This window comes from Apis cerana, linkage group LG1, assembly GCF_029169275.1.
Source record: "Apis cerana isolate GH-2021 linkage group LG1, AcerK_1.0, whole genome shotgun sequence".
Classification (NCBI taxonomy): Eukaryota; Metazoa; Arthropoda; class Insecta; order Hymenoptera; family Apidae; genus Apis; species Apis cerana.
Window position 1 is genome coordinate 9769678 of NC_083852.1, and position 23526 is coordinate 9793203.

The 23526-nt window shown below is 48.3% G+C and overlaps 1 protein-coding gene across 8 annotated transcripts in view; it reads right to left on the reverse strand.

Moving 5' to 3' along the window:
• The window catches only part of LOC107993719 (protein bric-a-brac 2-like), a 208467-nt gene that overhangs the window by 78590 nt on the left and 106351 nt on the right, over positions 1 to 23526 (reverse strand). For 4 of the 8 annotated variants that reach the window (XM_028669277.2, XM_028669275.2, XM_062082365.1 and 1 more), the window contains one exon: positions 1818 to 1885. The exons of the other annotated variants lie outside the window; for them this stretch is intronic. In XM_028669277.2, coding sequence (XP_028525078.1) covers positions 1818 to 1885 — 68 coding nt within the window. The remainder of the gene's footprint in view (positions 1 to 1817; positions 1886 to 23526) is intronic. 8 annotated transcript variants of the gene reach the window in all.

The following is a 23526-nucleotide window of genomic DNA, read 5'->3' on the forward strand; positions in this document are numbered from 1 at the left end:
GATCTCTTCGCTGCCCCGCCTTCTCGCCCAATACTGGAATATCCCTGAATCGCCTTTGATGTTGCTCGATTAAATCGCGACCCGTTTAACGCTACTTCGCCTGCTGACACCACGACGATCCCCTTCCATCTTAATCGAGCGTTCTCTATATATATATATATTTTCTCTATACGTGTTCCAAGTAACGCAACTCTTTTCTCGAAACTTTTTTCCTGCTCTATCAATTCAAACAGAGGTTGGATATCGTTGAACGAGATCGAGCCGTTCACACTACTTTCAGTTTCTATTGATCGACGAATCGATTGCACCAAAGGGGGGAAGCGTGCGAGAAATTCGAATTTCGCGGGCGATACCGCCGGAGCGGTGGAGGAGAAAAGCCGGACGAACGGTTATGGTCGAGTAAAAAAAGCAATTTCTCGTAAGATCGCGCTCGTCTGCTCGTAAGATACGCGCGTGAGTTGGGAGGAGGAGGAGGGGACGATGTGTGTCTCTCTCTTCGCCGAGCATCGGCGTCGACGCGGCTCGCACGAAGGACGCACACGTACACACGTGAACGGACGCAGACGCAGCCAGCAGACTGATAAATGATTCATACGATATTTTTCTCCTCCCCCCAGACTCTCGCTATCTCGGCGGCGGGATACACCAGCGAAGAAACTGCCAGGCATTAATATATATTTCGTGTTTTATATTTGTTTCCGTTGGACCCGACGTTCGGATGTGTGCCATGCAAACGCATCCCGAGACGAATTTTCGCCCATGTTGTAACGTTGCGCGGTTTCAGAAGTTTGTCAGAGTTGAAGAAAAAAAAGACACGGGTCCTCGATACTCGTATCTTCCTCTTTTTTCGAACGAGGGGAATAATACGTTTAGGATAGCTACTCCGCGCAGATAAAAATATTCTTTCTCTCTCCACGCGAGAGAATGCACGTGGCCTCCGCGTGATTAGGAAATCCTCTGCCCCTCCCCTTCCCCTATTTGTTTATATAAACTTTACCAGAAGATATGTCGTAATAACCACTTTCCGTGTACGCGTTACATCAAAAATGCATCGATCCTTCGTACACTTCGTGCGAGGCGAAAACGAGAAACGGGGAGCGTCGATGTATATATAAAAGATAAAGAATTCCCGTTTAAAAATTCTATGACCTGATTGTGTTTCCCGGGCCAATTCAAACTTTTCGCGTTGAACTTTATCAGGAGTCAGATCTGCCGGCAATATGAAATATTCATATTCCGTCCCTCTCCCCAAATTTATCGAAAAGAGAAGAGGCGATAAACACGGTTCGAGGAATCGTGAAAAATTCTCCCTCTTACGAATTAACGACACGATCCCTTTTAATCGGATCGAAGGACAGGATCCGATGATCCGGATACTAAGATTTCGTTTTATCGTCGTTCCAGCTTATTGCGAGACGCGATTGTTAAGCGGGGGGCGACGAACGATACGCAGAATCTATTTGGGAAAAGGGAGTGAAGGATCGTATTTCGAATATCGCGAGTTGGAACGGCGAGGTGAAACGGGAGCAGGCGGGAAGGAAAGCGGGTTAATATCGTGGAAAGTTGTTCGCGACCTTTGACCGATGGCGTGGCAAGTATAACATATTTTAAGATTTTCCGCCGCGAATTCGAGCATTCCTCGTGAATAGTTTAGAACACACCGTTCTATACAGAAAGGAACGGGGATTAAAAATGTATCCCCTTGAAATTTCTCGGATGTTTCGGTATCGAGCGACCGAGAAATCTCTCCCTTTTTGTTATTAATCGTTACGGTTTAATCCGGTCCGCGCACAGCCAAGGGAGATTACACTACGTACCTAGAGTAAGCTTCGTTGTCGCAGAGATCTCGAGACGCGAGAACGCAACACGTTGTCATCGTACTCACCTGGAACAGAAAAGGACAAATATGATTGGATTTAGACGAAACGGAAGAACGATCGTGATATCTTGCGAAACAACGCGATCGAATCATAAACGCGTACGGATTTTCAACAATTATATCCAAGCTGTTCGATGTTCGAACTCGGACGTTAAATTTAAATTTTTTCCAAATCGATATCAACTCATCCGGTCACCGTTTACCCTATTAACAAATAATTTCACCCAATTCCTTCCTAGATAACGATCGTGTTCGATCGATTACATCCAATGATCGTCGCGTTATATTATTGGTGCTGCAGAAAATTTCCCCAAAAAAAAAAATGAATATACAGCAAGAACGAATTAATAATAAATATACGCGTGTGTACGTATACATCTGCGAAATGCCACGGTTGTTCTTCTCTATCGTCACCGACGAGAAATATAGCCCAGGTAGGGGACACGACGTCGCTTTATACCGCTCGCCAAAAGAGATTTAGTAGTTTTAATTTCGCAGCGGTGCCACCCACTACCCCCTCCCTCTCCCGCGACCCCCTCGCACGGCCAACTATGGGAAAAAAACAAGCAACGGGACAAAGACGCTTTCTCGTTATTCACCATTATTATTATGTAAGCGTAAGTGGCGGCGCGTTTAATGGGCTCTGCGGTCCCCGGCAAAGAGTCGAAGGTACCCCCGGCTTTCAATTCCCCGCGTTTCGATTAAGCCTGGCTCCCGTCCCTTTTCAAAACCGGCCGAGACCACGTTCGAATCGTTAACTTCGTTTCTCGCCAATTCTTTTTCGAGCAACGGTGGGGAGGGGAGGGTCTCGAAGATTCCCCCGGGTCATCAGGATTACACGCTCCTCTTTTTACGATTTTTCCTCGGAATCGTGGTGGTTAAAAGGAACACATCGAAACAAACGACAGCGTTCACGCGATAGCCGCATGAATCGTTCATTCATACCCTGGCTCGGACAAACAGTTTCGATTAATATCTTATCATACGCGCGTGATGAAAACGTATACACGTATATATTTCACCAGATCGATCTCCATCGAGCACTTAACAATATACGATAATTCTTTCAACGACAACAACGCGATAGATAAAGTAATCCACGTTCATTTCCATCCGTGGAATCCATGGTTGCTCGTAGGGAAAGGTGGGAAAAAGCGGGAAGACGATCCATCCCGTCTCGTATCTCGCCCAGGAAACTTTAAAGATGAATGTTGCAATCACGCTGAGAGAGAGAGAGGGTGGGAGAAGGCGGTGGAGGGAGAGAGAGAGAGAGGCGCGAGCGGGGGGAGGTGAGAGCACGGGGTAGGCACAAACATACGGGTAAGCGCGCGCGAAGGGTACCCAGCCGCATACTACGGAGGGAAGGCCCGTCATAGGGCATGGCGTTCTGGCATAACTCAGAATTGCCTCGCTGCAAGGGTAGAATTGACAGCATAGCACTAACATTGTATGCACCCGCGTTATGTATTTATGTAAATGCATACTACCCCCTTCCCCCTCATCCAAGCGCGGGTGCAGCGGCGGCAAGCAGCACACGCGCGCAGCACCCTGTTTCCCTTAACCCCCCCTCCCCCTGATTCAACTACGAACCCCACGCTCGGTGTTCTCTCGTTTGCGACCGACCAAGCTCTTGCACAAACTATACTCGCCCCCTCCCTCCTCGTTCGTGGACGGAGATATATTATACGCGCGCACATAGCAATATGAATCTCTCTCTCCCTCCCTGTTATTCGTTCTAGGTATACATACGCAGGAGGAGGAGTGTATTTACACACACACACACACACGTGCGAATTTGTGCGCGGAATTTGCGTGAACACACGTACACGCGCGTTCGTAGATGCGCGTAAGGCGCGTATAATCGTAGAAGGGTGGTGGAGGAGCACGAGCAACTCCTGTTCGCGTTCGCAACGAGGATGGATGCGTTGAACCAGGATCGGAGGGGGGAGAGGAGCGGAGCGCAAATTCGTGGCAGATAGAGAAAGATGGGAGGAGGAGTGGCACGTTTGGACGGAAGCGAGCCAAGATAGAGAGGGAAGGATGGCGAGCGAAATGGAGGAGGGGGTGGTATTCATGTAAGCGGAGCCAAAGGATGGAGCAACGAGCCACCGACGCCACCGAGGCCGCCGACGCCACCGACGCCACCGTGCCACGCTACACGGCATATATCATACACTGATCACATTAATCAGAGGTTATTGCGCGCATTCCTAATCATCCGGGGCCTCTAACTATTCCCAGATTCTGATTGGTGCATTACTCGGCATTTCCGGTATGATTCTGCATTCCAATTGGCCGAGCGTGCACCCGCACCGCATCTACGAATTTCAATTTGCCCGCTCGCTCTCCCTCTCTCTCTCTCTCTCTCTCAACTCGGTCTTTATTCTTTTTAACGCACGTCTTTTTAAACGCAGTTCCGTGTTTAGAAACTGCGTACGATTAAAGCGCGGAACGAAGAGCGAGAAGAGAGAGCGAATACGCTGTTATCGCGCTGGCGCACGGAGGCGTGGGAGAGAAAGGGAGATAGAAAGAGAAGAAGGATCGTGAAAGTAATTTCGATTTCTGCAATTTCGGCGCGACTTCGATTCTGCCTGCGATAATCACCGAGTAATTAACAATCCCAGTTTCAATTCGGCCGCCGCGGAAAATAGCAAATTCGTAATATCCTACGATATTGCGGCCCTCGTATGGCCTCCATCTCGCCCCCCCCTCAGGCCACCCCCACCGGTAGAAACTCGGTGAGCGAGCGAGTATCCGAGTTACACCACCCCCTTTCCACGAATACCACCACCACCACCGCCGCCACCACCACCACCACCATCACTACCACCACCAAAGCGCGTAATACGTGTACAACCTGTCTCTTTCTTTCTCCCTCTCTTTCCGTGTTCACGCCTCTAACCCTCGTGTTTCCGTGTTCGATCTCTGTTGCGCGAGAAACGAGTGTCGAGTGTCCCTTCCTCACCCCCTCCTCGCTCGCCCTCTCTCTTTCTCTCCGCTCGTCGCGCGTGTTCCCGCTCAGTCGGCAGGACCGCGCGCGATTCTGCACATTTTCGAATTTCCTATTTGTAAATAAGCAATCACGGGAACGCGAACGCGTTCGACCAGGGCCCCGCCAGAGGTGAGACAATTAATCATTTCAATTAACGGACAATTCGATCTCCAATCGGCGACCGAGAAGAATATTGGAAAGCCGGGGACAAATCGGAAGCTCGCGCGCTACACCACCCTTCCCTCCTCCTCCTCCCTCGCTTGTTTCTTCCGCCCAGCGTCAACCAGGCCTCTCTCATCCCACTTTTCGCGCCATTCCGATCGCTCTTCCGCTCAACCTCGCTTAAATTGTAATTTCGTAATGCGCTCGATACGCAACGGCGCATTCTTCGCCTAACTTCCATTATCGTCCCTCGTGTTCGTTCTCCTTCTCCTTCTCCTTCTTCTTCTTCTTCTTCTTCTTCTTCCAGTTCTTCGAGCAGGAGAGAGAGTTTATTCGTATCGTCGACGATCGACGCGATACCCTGGGATAAAGCCGCAATTATTCGATCGTACCTTAATATGTCGTAACGTATTATTAATGGAAAACGCGATGCAATTTCACGAAAACGGGGGTGGACGACTTTTTATTTCCACGGATTCTCTCTTTTCTTTTGCCTCCTCGACACGACGCGAGGAAATCCCTCGAACGATACCCCTCCGTGTATAATCACCGGTATAAAATCTAAATTGTTGTTGTTCTTGAATTACGTTACTTTGCAACTCTCGCGCTTACTACTTCGTTTCCTGCACGAGATCACGAGAGAGCGAGAGAGAAGGAGAGAATGGCAGGGCCTATAGGATACTCCGCATGAAATGTATATCGCGTTATATCGATTTTGCATGACCTGGTGAACGTTGCACCCCTTTTTTCCTCTCTCTCTGTCTCTCTGTCTTTCTCTCTCTCTCTCTTTTTTTTCGAATGCGTATACGGACGAAAATTGAGCAAGAATAGATTTTTTTTTCTCTCTCTCTCTCTTATTGCGTTGTTCCTCTTATTGAAACAAAAATGAAATCTATCCGTATTTATGGGTTATTTATTTATTTGTAATAACGAGACGACGAGAATAAATCGGTCAATTGCGTTGGTGGTCAATCGCAATCAATTATAAAGGGAAGGTGTCACGGATTTCAAGGAGGAGAAAAATACATTCCTATCCTTTTAAGAAACGTCGAATGCAAGAAGCTCGTAAAATTCATCGGTAATATGGGGAAGGATACATTACATTATTATTATTATTATTACAATTTAAAGAACGTTTCTTTCTTCAAACGTTTAATCAGAAAATAAAAATCTATCTGTAAGTTGTATCGTTGACCTGAAACAACAACGATAATCTGTAACGATTTTCTTTCAATTTTCTTTGACCATCGTTATTGTCGTCGTTACGGGAAACCAGTGGAACGAGTCATTCATGAATTGCGATGAAAAAAAAGTTCTTACAAGTATAGCAGAGGCATCCGTGAACCATCAGTGTTGGCGCGTACGCGACAGTAAGCCTTTAATCGGATCTCGCGCAACTGTTGCACTCGACTCTATATCATTAAATATTTTTCATTTTGTAAAGAGATAACGGAAGATTAAAATAAGCAATATCCCTCTCTGTCCGAAAATTTGTTTTTTTTTCTTTTTTTTACGAATATCGAGTAGGTCAAACAGATCGTTTGCCCGAATTTCATCGCTTCTCCGGTTAAAAGGTCCCGATTCCCTTTATCCCTCGCCTTTTCTCCTTATTTTCTCTTAAGCTCTAGAAAAAAGGAAAAAAAAAGGAAACGATGCTTCGCGTTACGTTCCCTTGTACTTGTTCCTCCCCTTGTGGAAGAGTTGACGAAGAGTTTCAATGATAAAAATCTTCCCCTAACAGGTTCGCGAAATAAAATTTCCTCGCCAACAAATGGCGCGGATTACTCATAGTCGAAAGTTTGATCGTCCTAGCGTGCACGACTGGTTCAAAACAATGCAGAGAGAGCGTTAACCGCGTAACGGTTAACGCGCTCGTTTCGACGGAGACAGAAAGAGAGAGAGAGGGAGAGGGAGAGAGTTTCTCGCGAGGAAAATGTTGGTCCCGGCAAAAGCTGGTTTAATCTAAACGAAATTCACGACGAAGGTTCGAAAGTTGCTGCGCTCTTCCCTCCCCGCGAGATTTAACGAGATTTAACACCGCGAATTACTTGGCTCGGATCGAGAAAACTCTCGACGACTTCGAGGACGAGGAGGAGGGGTAGGAGGCCAAAGTCGAACGGTTGAAAAATTATTAAAGGTCGTGGAAGAAACGAGATAATATAATATTGGCCGGGCTTGGGGGTGGGGTGAGCGCGAAAACGAGGGAGGAGGAGGGAGGCTGGACGCCGGTTAAACGATAAAAAGGTTAGCGCCCACAATGAGGGCCCGCTACGCCGAGGAACCGGATGATGGAGGGGGAGAAGGAAAGAGAAATCAGAGGCGCGAAAGAAAACAGAAACCGTCGGGGTAATTCTCCTCCTCGAGAGGGGATAAAAAGGTCAGCGGGCTCAGCTCTCTTCCTCTTCCTCTTCAGATCCTCGTTCCAACGATTTTTAAGAATCGGTCCAGAATTCTTGCGAGATTCTATCATCTATGTATCGTTTATCCCTTTCTTCCACAAATCCTCCATCTTGGAGCCGTCTTCCGCTTCATCCCCCGGAACGAAAACTCGAAAGGTACAAGATAGATCGAAGAGGAAGAGGAGCGAGCCTTGATCGCACGGAATAAGTTGGTGGGCGGCCATCTTATAAACCGCCATTTTGGGGTTTGTAAACGGGGCACGACAAAGGTTAAGGTATCGAGGGTCGTGAAGGAAGGGGGGGCCGTCGTCAGGGACGAAGAAGGGTGGTAAATAGGAAATAAGTGACTGCCGGAGGGAGCGAAGAACGGATTCCGCGGCAATTTCTCGTCTCCGCTCGTCATTGGCGAGAAATTGTCAAATCCCTGCCGCTTCGCCCCGACCTGCACGCTCGCCCTCTCGCCTAATCGCTCGCCCCCTCGCAAAACTCCGCGCACGGGTTTATCCGTGGCACGATCACGGGCGAGCGTGGCTCGCTTCCTGAAGGTAACGAGCTTTCTTGATTACGCTTGAAAATATAAAACCGGCGCGCGACTCGATTCGCGCTCTCCCTTTTATCCGCCGCGAGTTTTTTTCCCGCCGCCTCCATTCCCGCTCAAAAGATAAAAATACAAAAATATATCACGTTCTCGTGTGTATACGCGCGCGAAGAAGAACGTGCAGGGGGAGGAAGAGGGAGGGAGGGAGAGAGAGAGAGAGCTCTTTTTAACCTCGGGGTGATTTTATTTTTTACGCAATCCCATAACAAATTTTGTAAAATGGAATTTTCAATGCCGCTCCATGACTTTGTAATACCTTTCGGCCGGAGATGCGTTTGGTCGATTGGTTTGCGCTGAATAAACGAATTCCCCCTCTTCTCCCTCCCGCAACGAGAGCTCGTCGAAAAACTGGCCCGCGTCGAATCGCGTGGAACGAACGACGTTGAGAAGAGAAAAGTAGGAGGGGAAGAGGGAAAAAAAAGAAAAGAAGAAGAAGAAGATCCAAAAATCGTCGTCATCTCGAGAAGATTAGATTCCTTCCGATCCTTCCTCCAGAAGGATAACTCGATCCGAGCGTTCGAGGGACCATCATCCTCCGCCAAGAGGGCGGGGGAGAAGAATCGGAAGGCGAGGCGTTCGAGCGGGCCCGGCGAAGATATTTATTTTTAGGGAGGATGTTGCCTGGAAGGTACACAGGGGAACGCGAGATTGAAAGCGTAATAGGTCGGCCATCTTGATTTTCCAACCCCGCGTCAATTAGTCGCGGGTAGGAAGGGTGCGAAGAAGAGCGATGGCGTCGTTGCGACGAGACGTGGCGAGGCGAGGCGAGGCGACGAGAGGAGAGGAGAGGAGAGCCCGAGCGGGCGGAAACGCGCGGAATCGCGTTGGAGAACGCGAACGGAACGAATGCGTACCGAGCCGCCATTCTCCTCCGCCCTCCTCCTCTCCTCTCCAGGTTATATTCCCAGTAGCCAGGGAATTAAAGTTCGGTTTCCGCGTCGCCCGGAAATAATGCGACCTCTCGCCGAGGGATCGGGAAATGAAACTCGTATCCTTTCAAGATTCGTATCCTTGACGCGGCCGCGGCCTTCGAAACACTTTTACCCCTCCTCCTCCTCCTCCTCCTGCACTTTATTTGCGAGTCTCGCCTTCCTTCGCCTCCCCCTGCGAAACGACATTTAAAGACCGAGAAATAGAGAGAGAGAGGGGACAGAAAGAGGAGATGATTCCTCCTTTCAATTTTCTTCTCGCGCGGCTGCTCTCGAGTGGAGGAAAAAAAATCAATCTCCTCGAACGGAGCGAGCACGCAAACGCATCGCGAGATCGAACCGAATGGAACGATTAACCCGGTGGATGGGTTTAACGAGGTGGCGGAATTTGCGAGTCATCGCTACGATGAAAGAGGGAGGAATCGGACGAGGGGAGTCGTTAGGCGTAGGCCTGGTGAATTTTTGATTTCCCCGAGACTAGTCCCGTCTCTCGGCGCCTCTTTTCTTTTTTTTTTCGGAATAAACAAACCGTGTCGTGTGGGTGAATAAGCGAAGGGGAAGTCGATCCATGCATGCGAACTCGTGAAAGGAAAAAAAAGGGGAGGGGGGGGAAACGGGTTCGTCTGTCGCCAAGTCTGTGACGATCGGAATCTTCGGTTCGGCGAATACGAAAGTGCAATTAAGTGGAAAATATGCGGGGAGGGGGTACTGCATATTTGCGAGCGACACCGGCGGTCGTTAGCGTACCGCAGAGTAGAATCATTCCGTTCGAATGGATGAGAAAGTTGTTTGGAAAATTTATCTCTTCCCGCTAGGCCCTCCTCCCCCTATATAGGCCTTCCTAGGGGCCACCAGAGACGCATTAATGCGGCAACCGTTTCGTTATCGCGTCGAAACCCTTTCACCTTCTCTATTCCCTTGTTCTTGTCGAGAACGCCTTCTCTCACCTTCTCGAATTGAAATTTCGATCGCCGAAACTCTTTTCCATCGAAAAATTAAAATAAAATTAACAGCGGAATTGTACGATTATTTGGGATTTAATCCACGCATTCTTGCCTCGATCTTTTCCTGGATCTCATTCGCGATCAGACGGGGAATATCAACAAGTGGAAGGTTGCTGGAATTTAGGGATTCTACGCTCGCTTTCGAAAGATTTTCCAAATTCAATCTTCTCGAGAAATTCAAAATCGAAAACCTGGTTGGAAATGGTTGGTGACGGAAAATGGAAGATCCGTCCTCGTTTAATCGTCGGGATAAAACCGATCCAATTTATCCAGAAATACGATAACGCAATTTTACGAATAATATTATAACCCCCCCTCTCCCGTAAATATTATTATCGAACGATTTAAATTTTAGCCCCGAAACGAGACTTTAGAGATACGACGATTATCGACAAGAATGGATAAACTGTTTCTCGTTAATCCAACATATCCTTTATTCGTAACTTTCACGCGACGTTCCGAGACGAAAGAAAGGGGAGCTCGTCAAACGGAAAAAAAAAAAAGAAAAATCATTAAACGAATTCCTTTCGAGCAGCGTTCCACCAGCCGGAACGTACTCCGCGTACTCGATAAATCACACACGAGCGAGTATATGAGCTACGAAAGAAATCTCTGGGACGAGGAAGAAGAAAAAGAAGAAGAAGGCGAGCGCGCGTACGTCTTAATTCCGCAAACCTTTGGAACGCGGGGAGCACGGATTCCATGCAAATAACGATTCCTCCATCCCTGTCTCGCTCCCTCCCTCGAAGGAAGCTGCTCTTTTTTCGCCCGCCGACTCATCGCTCCCCGAGGAGGAGGAGGGGAAGAGAAAAAAAGGAGGAAAAACGCGATCGAGGGCGGAGGAGGAGAAGCGAGGAATCTCTGGCGAGAAGGAGACGACGAAGAGGAGGGGGAAGGAATGGAAAAGAGGAAAGAAAGAAAAGACGGCGCGAACGAGGAAAGGTGGATCGGAAGGGGGAGGGTGAAGAGGACGAGGAGGGCAAAAACCGAGTATCTTATTTATGAATATGTATGGGGAGCCTCGAGCCAGCTCGAGAAGCTGACTGCTACGAACGGTCGAGCATGCCGAAGCCCTTGGAGCGCGCGTTGCCCTAACCTAGAATCAAAGTGACATTAGCTGGAAGGCTAACTCGCGTATGCACGAAGGCCGCGTGGCTCGCCTCCCTTTCGGAATTAATGTCCGCGCGTCACGACACGCTCTTTTCCTCGCTCCCAATACTCGAAACTGTCCCTTTCCCCCCGCACATATTCTTCCTCCCTTCTGGTATAGAGGAGGCTGGTATAATAGTATCGTAACGCATCGGATGATCTATCTCGAGTGTTGGAGAGTAGTCGCGTTACTGCAGCAGGGATCTCTTAGGAGACAATAAAAACGTCGTTTCCTCTCTGGGAGGGGGAAAATCGGGAAGATGAAAATCACGAAGGGTTTTAAACAAGTTGGACTCTCGCGTTCTTCGACCTCTCTCTGTCGTCGGCGTCGCTATCGCCATCGTCGCACGACGTTATATTAATATTTTAATATAAATGCAAATCGCATTAGATCGCGCTTACTGATACGGAGAGTTAAGCTCGTGGCGGCGGCCGCGGAGACGGTGGCGGGTGCGGCAACGATCAGACGGGGGTGGCTAGGGCTAAGAGAGAGGGGAGGAAGGAGGGGGCAGCGTAAGTAGCGTCGTACGACGCGCGATTTACCGCTCGCATCCGCCGCCTCTCCTTCCTTAACAGATATTAAGGAGCGGTCATAAGGTAGCTAGGTTACGAACCCAACAGCCTTACCCGACTTCCCTTCCCTTCCTACTCTCTCTCGAGCGAAACCGGATTAAGGATCGGGCGAAAACGAAAGCTCGCTCAGTGGGCCCACAATTTCGACCGAGATACGGTACTTTTTCCTCGTTCATCCCCTCCGAATTTCATCCACGAGACTTGCCTCATCTCGATCCGATCGAGCCGACGATTAATTTGGGGGGACGAAGGATAGTCAGAGATTGTGCGATTCCGAGGAATTTGTTTACTCCCAACGACGATATAAGAGGGGAAAAAGAGGATTAAAGTGGAGGAAAGAGAGGTCGCGGATGTTACCCGCGCGAGTTATTAATTCCGGTTTGCGCGGTCGATCTCCACCGCGTTGCTCGCGCTACTTTCGACCGATCCGAGGCCGTCAATCCTCCTCCTCCTCCTCCTCCTCGTGTCGACGTCCTCGTTGCCGATGCCGCCGTTGTATTCGCGATATATTCCACCGCGGAACCTTCCACCGCGCCTTCCTATTTACGCGGCTCACCGATGTGCGATGCCATTCACGGGCGAAAATATGAAAACCCCATTATGCGGGGAACCGGGAGTTGTTGCTTTTTGTGGGAGACTCCGACTCCCTTCTCGCTTCCTCTGCTACTCGGCTGTACGCTCCTCACCCTCTCCTCGCGAGCACGCGACATCGTGTATATGGATTTATCGTATATTTTTCGCGTTGTAGCTAAGTCGAGCACAATCCACTCGCTCCTCCTCCTCCGCATCCCCGTCTCTTTGGAGCGTCGCGACGATTTCGACGGCTATTCCTCTCGCCGCGATTCTCGATGCTAATTTCGTTGCTGAATTCTCTCTCTCTCTTTTTCCAAGCTTCTTTTTGTAAATAAATAACTTTGGAAGCTCGTGTATCGGAACGAGGAGCGAGATCGGTAACTAAAAATTGTACGAATTGATACGCGAGCGAGGTGAACCAACTTAAGAGAATCGAGTAAGAGGGGACGGTTTGTTCGATATTTCCCGGAGAGGATCGCTTCGTCAGGTAGAGCCGTTGTTCCCCGTGTTGAACCGCTGCCGATCGTCGTCGCTCGCGACGGTGCTTTATCATAAATTATAATTAACCGCATAAATATGCATTCGACCGTGGCATAATTCGACCAATAACAGTAAATTACTCACGAGGCAGAGCGGACTCGTCGCTGAGCGGGTACCGCTATCCCCCTCCCAACCCCTTCTCGACGAGTTGAGAGAGAGTTGCCCTCCGTACCGCCACTCCACCCTCTTCCCGGCAACCGAGGGCCAACGAGTGAACGACGACGGCAACGGCAACCAGCAACCACCGACCAACCAATAGACGCAGCAACGACTATGCCAGAGATACATATATATATATATATAGATACGCACATCCTCTATATTCCATGCATCGTCCAATCCTGCGAACTCGTGTCCTCGTAATATGTATATTGTATATTATATATAATATATATATATATATATATTTGTGCGCATGCGCGTGTAGCGGGCTTCCACGATAATACGATTAATTGGTATTGCTAATCGTCGATAATTAATATAAATAGATGAGTGCAATTATTAGTAGAGCGCGGCCCCGATTCGCCCGGCGAATGTACAGGTGCGATTCGTCCGCTCCCCGCCCCGCTCGCCGTGATCGGTGGAATTCGGATGTGCAAGATAAATAATAAGGCGCGATGTCTCGATGAATAAGGGGAAGGGAAAAAAGTGGAGGAGGGAAATGGCGAATTTTTCTTCGCGCTGTTTCTTTGTTTGTGTTTCGTCTCGAGGGTAAAAAGGAAAAGAGGGAACGTTTTGAAATCAAGTAAGCGGTTAATTTGGATTATTGGAAAAAATCGTTTTAAAAGCGTATTGTTTACAATTCGTTAATGGACACGACTTCTTTACTTTATATATATATATAATTAGTTAAAGCGAAACAATAAGTCGGTCGAAAAAACTCGAGTGAGTATCAATTAATTAACTCGACTACTGGTACGTGGGGCCGGATTCAAGAAAATATAATTTGCTGTAAATTTATCGGGACAAAAAAATACCGTTATTATTCGAAGAATTGCAACAAACGCGTTGTATTTACACGATAGTTCGATGGAAAAGTATATTTCATTGTGCCTCCTTACCATTTCCTTCCATCGCGTGTTTTTCCATTCGATACGCGACAACGCGCACGCACACACGCAGATTTTTTTTCTTTTGCCCTCTCTTAAACGGAGCATAAATTAACTTCCTTCGAGCCGAACTCGAGAGAACGGCCTGCCTAATGCCGTGTCCACGCGGTGCCCTTCGTTCGCCGAATTAACGTTATCGACAAATTTGCCTCTTCGACAGGTCAAAGAGCCGCTACGTGAACGGCCGGCGATAACCTCAAAGGACCCGTCCACTCGAAAGGAGTAGTCTTACCCTAAATGCTGCAAACGATGACGCGTCCTCTCGCTTCGGAATCGGTGTGAACGGGGCCTGAGACACGCGGCCGAGCGATAAACGGACCCCGAGTTTACGTCGGGCGGGCAGCAATTTTTTAATCGAGCGCAATCAACTTCAAACCGCGATCGAAATTTCAAATTTTACGCACACAAGGGATCCTTATCGCGTCGCGATAACTCGGTTCCGTAAGTTCGCCGACCAAGGAGAGAGAGAGAGAGAAAGAGAGAGAGGAATAAAAATAAAAACGCAGCTTTGCGGGGCCAACAACTTTTCCCCGTTTCGAGCAATATCGGCTCGATATCGACCTTAGATCGATTGCAAACAAATCGTCAATCAAAAAAAGCGACTACTTCCGATCGTTCCCCGCTACACTCGATCGAATAACAAAGAAAACGGGAAAACAACTACTTGGAAATTCGCCTAACGGTAAACGCGAGTTTACTTTGCCCGCGAGTCGAACAATAAATAGTAATAAAAATCGCAGCCTACGCCTGGAGGAGGAGGAAACACGCGAAGACGGAGAGAGGGAGGGAGGGAGAGAGAAATAGACGCGTATAGTAGGGGGGGAATTAGGTAAACCGCGGGGAGGAGGCCCCCGCCTGCTTCATAATAATGGAGCGAGCGTTGTATATTTTTTTATATTCGATGCGCGTCAGTATTTCCCGCAGACTCGAGACGCAGCGTTGGGGCTGGAGAAGCACGATATTGCAAAAAAGAGTGCCACTTCTGACGGGTGCGCTCCGACACAGAGAGAGGGGGCGGGCGTGTGGGTGGTTGCGGAGAATGGAAGACCGCGGAAGTGGTACGCGGTAGGGTGACTCGTCGTCGACCCCGCAGCGGCTCGACCTGACTCGACCGACGCGACTCGAACCGGCCAGAGAGAGAAAAAGGGGGACGGGCCGAGGAATCGAGAGAGAAGAGAAGTGATCATCTCTCACCTTCCATCGAGCCAGCGTATCGATGATCAATCTAAAACTAATTATCATCCCCGAGGTGTTTCCAAGACATCTCGGCTCGCAGTGGGAGTGGAAGGAATTCGATCGGTTCTCGAATTCGTTTCGAGAATAGGAAAGGAACGTCGCTCAGATTTTTTTCGCACGATCCTCTTCCTCCTCCTGCAACGCGGCTATATCCGTCTCTTTCTCCGCCCGGCCTATCGACGCGCATCGACGACGACAGCCGCATAGACGAGGCAACCTCCCCTCCACCCTCGCCACGTCCTGTCCCCATTGTCATAACCCATAGATGCGACCGTAAATCGACGGTAAAGCTGCAAGAACGTTCGATATATCAATCTACGTCGGCTCCTATTTGGTGGTAATTAATCACGTTCATATCCGAGGGCCGTACTTAGCATCCAGAGAGGAGGAAGCATCGAGTGGCGGATGCTGTGTATACGCGTTCGAGGGCGAAAGATTCCGAGAATAGCGTCGCGCAAAACGGAAGCGGAGGAATCTCGGGACCAAGGATTGTACATTCTTCTTTTTTTTTTCTTTTCCAAGTTTTTGGAAAAACTGTTCGTTTCATGGGACGATGGAACAGTCTTTGACTTTCCTCTTCACTTTGACGCGTGCCAATTTCGAAATTATTCCACATCCCCTCCGATAAAAAATGTAACGTAGAAATAGGGAAGTGGAAGAAGGATCGCGAAACTTAAACTTGCGGAGAATCGATGAAAAAAGAATATATATATATAATAATATGATTTTACTTTGCGAACTTGCGCGCGCGAGAGAGAGAAAGAATTTTAAAAAGGGAGAATCGCCTTTTCTCCTCGCCGTTCCCCAGCTATTTATTCTGTCCTTCTATCCAGAAAAGGCCTCTTTCCTGGCCGAAAAATCGGTGGCAAAGCGGCATCAGGAAAGAGAGAAAAGGGGGACAAAGAAAAGGGTGGAAGAGCGTGGGGCGGAAGAGGCGAGGGAGTCGGAGGTCCGCGTTTAAAATAATGCGAAGCCTCCTTTGCCTCCTATCACCCTCCCCTCTTCCCACCATCCTGCTCATCCCCCCCAAACAACACCCTGCGCGCCTGCCATCCCCCCCGATCGAGCCACTTCTCCTCGCTTCCTCCTTTTTTCCCTTTTTTTCCTTTTTTATCTCGCGCTTTCCACCACCAATGAAAGAAACCACTTCGCCTTTTGTCGAAGTTCGACGAGCGTCGAGGCTCGTTTCGAGCCGCGCCACGATCCTGATAAAAATTCAACGCTTCGTCGATTATTATTATTAGATCGTATCAGCCTTTATTTCGAGAATTTATTATTAAAAAACCAAGGAAAACCATCGTCTCGACTCGTAATCGCCGGTTCGATAACTTTCGAAGAAAGGCAACGAGTCATCCGTCGGATGTAACTTTAAACGGCTCGAGACGAAAACCTCGCTCGATCCAACTTTCGCACAAGCGAAACGATTATCCCCCGATCGAGCAACCAACTATTCTACAGTTCTGGCCCGCGCTATCCTCTCCACACACACACACACACACACATATATATATATATTTCGCGGGCTGGACGGCGTCGAATGGAACACAGCGTGGATCGAACAATCGAGACGGAAACTAATCGCGGCGATTCGAGAAATTCGAAACATTTTTTTCCAGCGGTAACCGCGGTCGGCAGGCGTATACGGTTGTATAGGCGCGAGGGAAGGTGGCGAAGGGGGAGCGCTTTCACGATTTTGAAAAAAAAATCCATTTCGCGATAGAGCCGTCGCGGAATAGATACGGGACGTAGGCCCTATATACGCCGCGGAGGGTACAGGGTGGCCAGGATTGACGATACGAATCGGCTATCTGCAGGTACGAGGGGCGGATGGAGTTGGGGGGGAGGAGGACGGTCGGGCTCACGTGTGTGCCGCGGATGCACACGCGTGTACGACACACGTACGTACGCGCGGGAGTGCACGTGCGTGAAGTTACACGTGGCTGGGTGGGTATCTCCGATATTTATGGGCAATATTTCCGATTCAGCTGCCGCTATCGAAGCCCTTACCAGTTCAACATGTCCGCAATAAAAAACTGGATAAAATTATATCCACATCTCGCCACGGTTTCGACTCGCTGAAACTCGTCAAAAGTTATGGAGCGGGGTGGGGGAGGGAGGAGGATACGAGGAATTCTATTCTATTCTCTCTCTCTTCGTTTCTCCTTTTTTCGTTCCCTCTCTTTTTTTTTTGATTCTCTTTTTTCTTCTCTTCCTTTTTTCCTCTTTTTTTTCCTTTTTTTTTTCCTTTTTTAATATTTTGCGCGAGACTCCGATGCGCGCGAATCGATCGATTTCGAGTCGATAAAACGGCTATTTCTGCTCACCGCGAAACCGATTCCCCCCCCTTTCCCTCCCTTTGTCCGCTCCAGGAGGCGAAACGAGATAATTCCGCTACGAGAGAATCGAACGGAAGGGAGAAACTTTCCCTCGGCTTCCTCCGAAGAAATCGCGGCAACTTTATTTCCACCAACTTCGCCGACCGTTCCCCCCTCGCTCCACCGCGGAGGAAAAAAAGAGAAAAGAATTGGATCCCAGATGCGTCGCTCGCGTCCCAACGCGTCGTCCGTCGTCACCTTTTCGCCTTTTTAAAAAGAGGACGGGATCGGCGAGGAATCGATTCGCGGAATCGCGGCCGAGTGTAAAAATTCTCGATTTGTTCCCGGATCGTGGACGCGCGCGCCACGACGCAACAACGCGTAATATATTACGAAACTTCGGATGCGGGGACCGAACGCTATATTATTCGAAAGTTTTCCACTCTGCGAAAAATTCTTAACTTATGGATTTCGGGAGAAACTACCTCTCGCGATACAAACGGTAGAAGGAGGAGGAGGAAGGAGGGTTTGGTAAGTAAGTGCTTGGCATCTCTCTCTCCCTGCCCTTTCCTCCCCCTTTCTCCCAATTCTTCAATCGCTATAACTCGAAACCGATCGATCCAACGAGGTGGAATCGGTTTTTCACCAAACTCTGCTAAAGTTCCATCCCATTTCTCTCTCTCTCTCTCTCTCTCTCTCGTTCCATTGATCCCGGCCGGCAACGATCCGCGACAGATGACAAATATTATCGCGACACGCGCTCGCCGCGATTACGAAGACGAATCGTGCGAGAGATACGCGGGAAAGATGTCGCGGGGGCGAGGAGGGAGAAGGCAGGAGAAGGAGAAGGTGGAGCGCAGGTGAGCGAAAGTAGGGAATCGGGGGTGCGGGGGGCGGAGGCGGAGGAGGAGGAGGAGGGAGCGCGAGGACGGGAGCGGCGGAAAAACTTTTTAAATTCGAGACAAAATGCTAAAAGTTCCCCGAGGCCATGCATACGAAGCGGGAACCAGCGAGAAAAAGGAGCGAGGACGGGGGCGAGTGGGGGGGAGGCAGGCAGCGACCATTAACATAAAACAGAATGTGGGAAAAGCAAATATTGTGATAAAAAATAATAATAATAGGAGGCCGAGCGGAGAGTACGGGAAGAGGAAGGAGAGGAGAAGAGGGTGAGAGATAGATAGAGCCAGAGAGAGAGAGAGGGAGAGAGAGAGGGTGAGCGCCCAACCCCTGAGGACGAAGCGGAACGACGGATACTTTGGCTCCGCGAATGCCGTCGTTCTCTTTCTCTCCCTTCTCCCACCACCCCCGTGTGCCCTCTTTCTCCGCCCTCCCCTCTCTCTCTCTCTCTCTCTCCTCTTCCTCTCCGTCTCCTGCTCCTACTCCTCGTATAAATACAAGTATACGCTCGGAGTTTTCCCCGGGCATTTATGAAACTCATTCGGCTAGAACTAACTCTAATAATCGTTGAAACTAATGCTCTCTTTCGAGTACGTGTGCCACCACCCCTACGAATCGACCCCCTCCTCTTCCCCGACCGAGAGCAGGAGGGGGAGGTGGAATGTGCGAATGGACGGGTGGAAGAGAGGCTTCTCCTCGAGGAAGAATTTGGAGAAGAATTTTCGAGGAGACCGACCGAAGACCACGAACTCTTCCGACGACGACTTCTGTTCCTCTCCTCTTTCGAAGAAAACCTCGCGTTACGACGCGAGGTATGCGCTCGGCATACGGACAAGCCTCTCCTTTGAGAAAGGAGCGACGTGAACCGATCTCCCGCGATTCCCGGATCGAGTATGTTAATTTCACGCGTTTCTTTTTTCCCCCTTCTCTCCCGTTTCGTTTCGGCGAACGAGGAGAGAGAGAAGGAGGGGTGGGGGAGTTGCGATGCTCGAAGAAGATGAGAAGATAGGAGGGCGAGGAAGAAAGAACGTAGGAAACAGAGCGGCGTAAACCGTAACGATAACGATTATAGGCGCAGTTACCCTGGGACGTCCTTTCTTAACGATTACGCCGTTGAAAATTATTACGCGTAATAACGCTCTGTCGTTATTACTGTTATTGTTATTGTTATTGCTATTATTACGAGCGTTATTATTGCCGTTATTATTGCCCGCCGCTATTACTATTATTTATATTATTATTATCATTATTATTATTTTTATCATCATTGCTATTGTTATTATTATTATTATTATTATTATTATTATTATTATTCGAGGCCGGCCCTCGAAGCTCGAGCCTCGAAACCGAGCCTCGAAACGTACGATCGACCGTTTAGAAAATTTCCGACGAGGCGAAACGACGGTGGAGGAGAATCGTCGTCGTCGTCTTCGTCGTCTCTCTATCTCTCCTCGCCTCGCCCGCTTGTTCGGAATTACTTTTGCTCTCGTAGCGAACTTAATCCGAGCAGCGGCCATTGCTTTACAAATTGACTTTTCTGGCCGTGAACGCGCCCGCGCGCCCGTTTCTACGTCATCACAGAAATCGAGAGAGAGAGAGGGAGGGAGAGAGACAAGCGGCGTATTTTTAAATACGAATTCACGATTAAATCCGAACCCGAATCGACAGGCTCCGCGAGTCTTCGAAGGGGATCTGTCGGTCGGATGAGAAGACCGGTCAGCCGGGGGTAATTTTTTGTCGAAGAGCACGTCGATCTCTGGCCCGTCGGTTAAACCTCCCCCCCTCCCTTCTCGCGATGTGTTGGTATATTCCGGAAGCGGAAACAAGAATACGAGTTGGAGCAATCGATTCGAGCAATTTTACAATTTTATAATTGCGTACCACGAACGACGATTATCCGTTGCTTTGCACGATAAATAAGTAGACCGAGCGAAATTTCGGGAAAACTTTTCTCGCCAACGATATCGTCAACACCGTATGATGCCGTGATGACCGGTTTTATTTTTTAAGGGTGTTCCATTTCGAACGGAGGGTGATGCTCCCGTTTTCTCCGTTTTTTATACCGGGCCGTTCGACGAAATTGGAAATATCGATGGAGGGAGGAGAGAGAGAGAGAGAGAGAGAGAGGAAATCCCTCGAGCCTTCCTCTCCCCTTGCTCGAAGGGAAACGTCGAAGAGAACCGGTCCGAGATGCCGGAAATGCGATGGGGCGGGGCGCGAATACCGGGTCAAAAAGAATAATTAAACGAAGGGGGTTGAGCCACCCCCCCCCGTGCACCGGGGTGATCAGCTATGCCGTATTCCTGTTTCTCTAATTGAGATTTATCGCGAGCCGGCTCGTTGCGTGTAGATGAAGCGTCGATTGTCTAGCCATCGTCGCAAATTACGTTGAGCTCGATATATGTATATATATATATATGTGTGTGTGTGTGTGTATACCTTTTCTCGTTTTTTCCAAGTGAGAAGAACAAGGACGGACGGATAGTCGCGTGACGAAAATGTACCCGTTCTCTTTCTATTGGAAAAAGAATAAGAATGGAAATAATATCGTACCGGATGACGAAAAGCTTGCGAAATTCGGGGGATCGTTAATCACTTCTAGCGAATTTATTTTCTTATTTAACGACGCGTTACGAAATATACGTATCTCGGTTCAAGTATCATCGTCGTTCAAATTCATCGCGAGTTTGATTCTTCGGCGGCGAGTCTCTCTTCCTTCGAATCGATATTGTATCTCCAAGCTTGAAGTTTAGAGGGAACGATAATTCATTGATAATATATATGTAATTGGTACAACGACTAAAAATTCTCCAATACGAGAGAAATAAAGAGATATTTTCAAACAGACTGTCGAGAGTTACACACAAATATTCGTGTCACAATCGCAAAAATCACTCGTACATTATAAATTTACTCATAAAAATTATCCTTCTTTAGTAGCCGCGTTTCCGTAATCCGTATTTATCGTTTTCTCTTTTCTCGATCATCGGTGTATTTTTAAAACGTTAAATTTTTTCCCTTTAAATATAAATCGATCGAGACATCGATACAAAATTCGAGATGTTACGTAAACAGGATCGTCTCGTTTTCTTTTTCTTATAATCGCTCGATCGCGTGCCACACACACGCACACGTTCCAGTTTATAAACACGCGGAGAAAGAGAGAGAGAGAGAGAGAGACAACAAACATAGAGAGACGAAAGATTCGAGGAAAGTCGAATGTAAACAAACGTTCGTACGGCGCGTTCGACACGACGACACAACAAACGGGAAAGTCGTAGCGCGGTTAATCGATCACGGAACGCTCCTCGAGACGGACGTGGAATTTACGGATCCTCAATCTCCTTGCACTTTTCCCTCCCCGCACGATATTCGGCGAGCGTTCGTTGCACGAAATTCGTTTCGCTTCGATAATTAATTGGAAGTTAATAGATTTCGCGAATTTCACGATTGAACGAACGGCGAGAGGGGAGGGGGAGGGGGAAAGATCGAATCAAAGTCGGAATTTAACGGCGGAAAAGAGCGACGATCGCGGAACGGTTTGCCTATTTTCGGCAATTTCCGATTCGTAAATTGCTCTTCGTGTCCACGCGACAAACTAGTTTTGTCTCTCTGCAATGGACGCGCGCGCAATCGCCGCCCCCCATCCATTCGTTTACCGTGGTTTCATCGAATATGATAATAGTGGCTATTACACCCGTCTGGGAGCCGCCGATTTTCTTCTTTCGGACTCGCCGATATTCGCCGAACAAAGTTAACGCACTCGACTTTCTTCCTCGATCCGCCGATTTTTCCACGGAGGAACACGGTAAATATTTGGCCAATAGTTATTCCTTATTCCGCGTGTTACGCGTGTAACTTGTCATCCGACGATGTTTTCGTCGAATATGGGATAGTAATAGCCCGTCCGAGAACTTTCTTTATCAATATTGAATCGCGGATCTTCGTCCCGACTTTCTTCTTTTTTCTCTCTCTCTCTCTTTCCTAGATTTGTCGATTTTTCAAGAGATCGTTGTAAATATATATATATATATATATATATATATATATTTCGTAGTATTTCGTTAAATCGTAAAATATTGGATCGATGACGCGTCGAAAAATCCGCGAAACACTTTCTCCTTTGGATGAAAAAGAGCGGAAAGGCGAGGCGATGAGATATACTCGCCTCGGGTCGGTTTTCCGGAAAGGAAGGAAACAAGGATGTGGAAAATACCTCGATAACCGTTTCGAGATACGTATCGCTGGTTGAAAGCCGTCACGGTGGAAAAAAAGATATACGATAGTTGTTACTCGCGTGACGTGGTCCTTAAACATTGTTCAGGTTTACAACAGTGCGCGTGTTACGCATGGGGCACCGAGACTTGACGTAATTACACGTAAGTTGAACGATAATGCGTTGCACCCTCGGCTCTCTTCTCTAATTGCTTACACGCGTATATATATATATATATAAAACGCTCGCGATAATCGTTTTAACAAATATTTATACGCGGTTAATTATCATCTTTTGAAAACCTGTCGAACAATCTAGAATATGTATATATATATATATATATATTCTTTGGCGAAACGTGGCTAAAAAAAGATCTTGGAATTCTTGGTATCGGAGAAGAAAAAATTGGCTCGTTCCACCTGTCCGGTTATTCCACAGCCGTATGAATATTTATATATTTCGTACAATGTCGTAATTTAATGAATCGTAAATGCAACTATCCGGACCCGCCGTCGTCGCCGTCGCCGCGACGGCGAGAGCCATCCTGCCGCTGCCGGCCTTTACGATCGCGTCGTTCGTTCCGCCGTAAAAATACGAGTCAACGCGCAAAACGACACGATGTTAAACAGAATAATTATTATACGAATGTTTACGCACGTGTACCGATATTATTGTTTTACCCGCTATTTTAATGATACGCAAATGAAAATGATACCGGCCGGCCGCCGCCAATTCCAACACCTCCACAACCGACAACCTTCTTCTTCCCGCGCTTAATTAACGATTATAAAAAATATTTACCTTCTTATTATTCCTATCTTACATATCCTCCTGCTAGAGTTTCCGTATCATCGTCCACCACCATCGAAACGTTTCCGATATCGGGCCGAGGTGGTGGAAAAGCGATATCGGACGTAAGAGAGCGGTGCAAATCGATACGCGTCGCGTTTTCCTT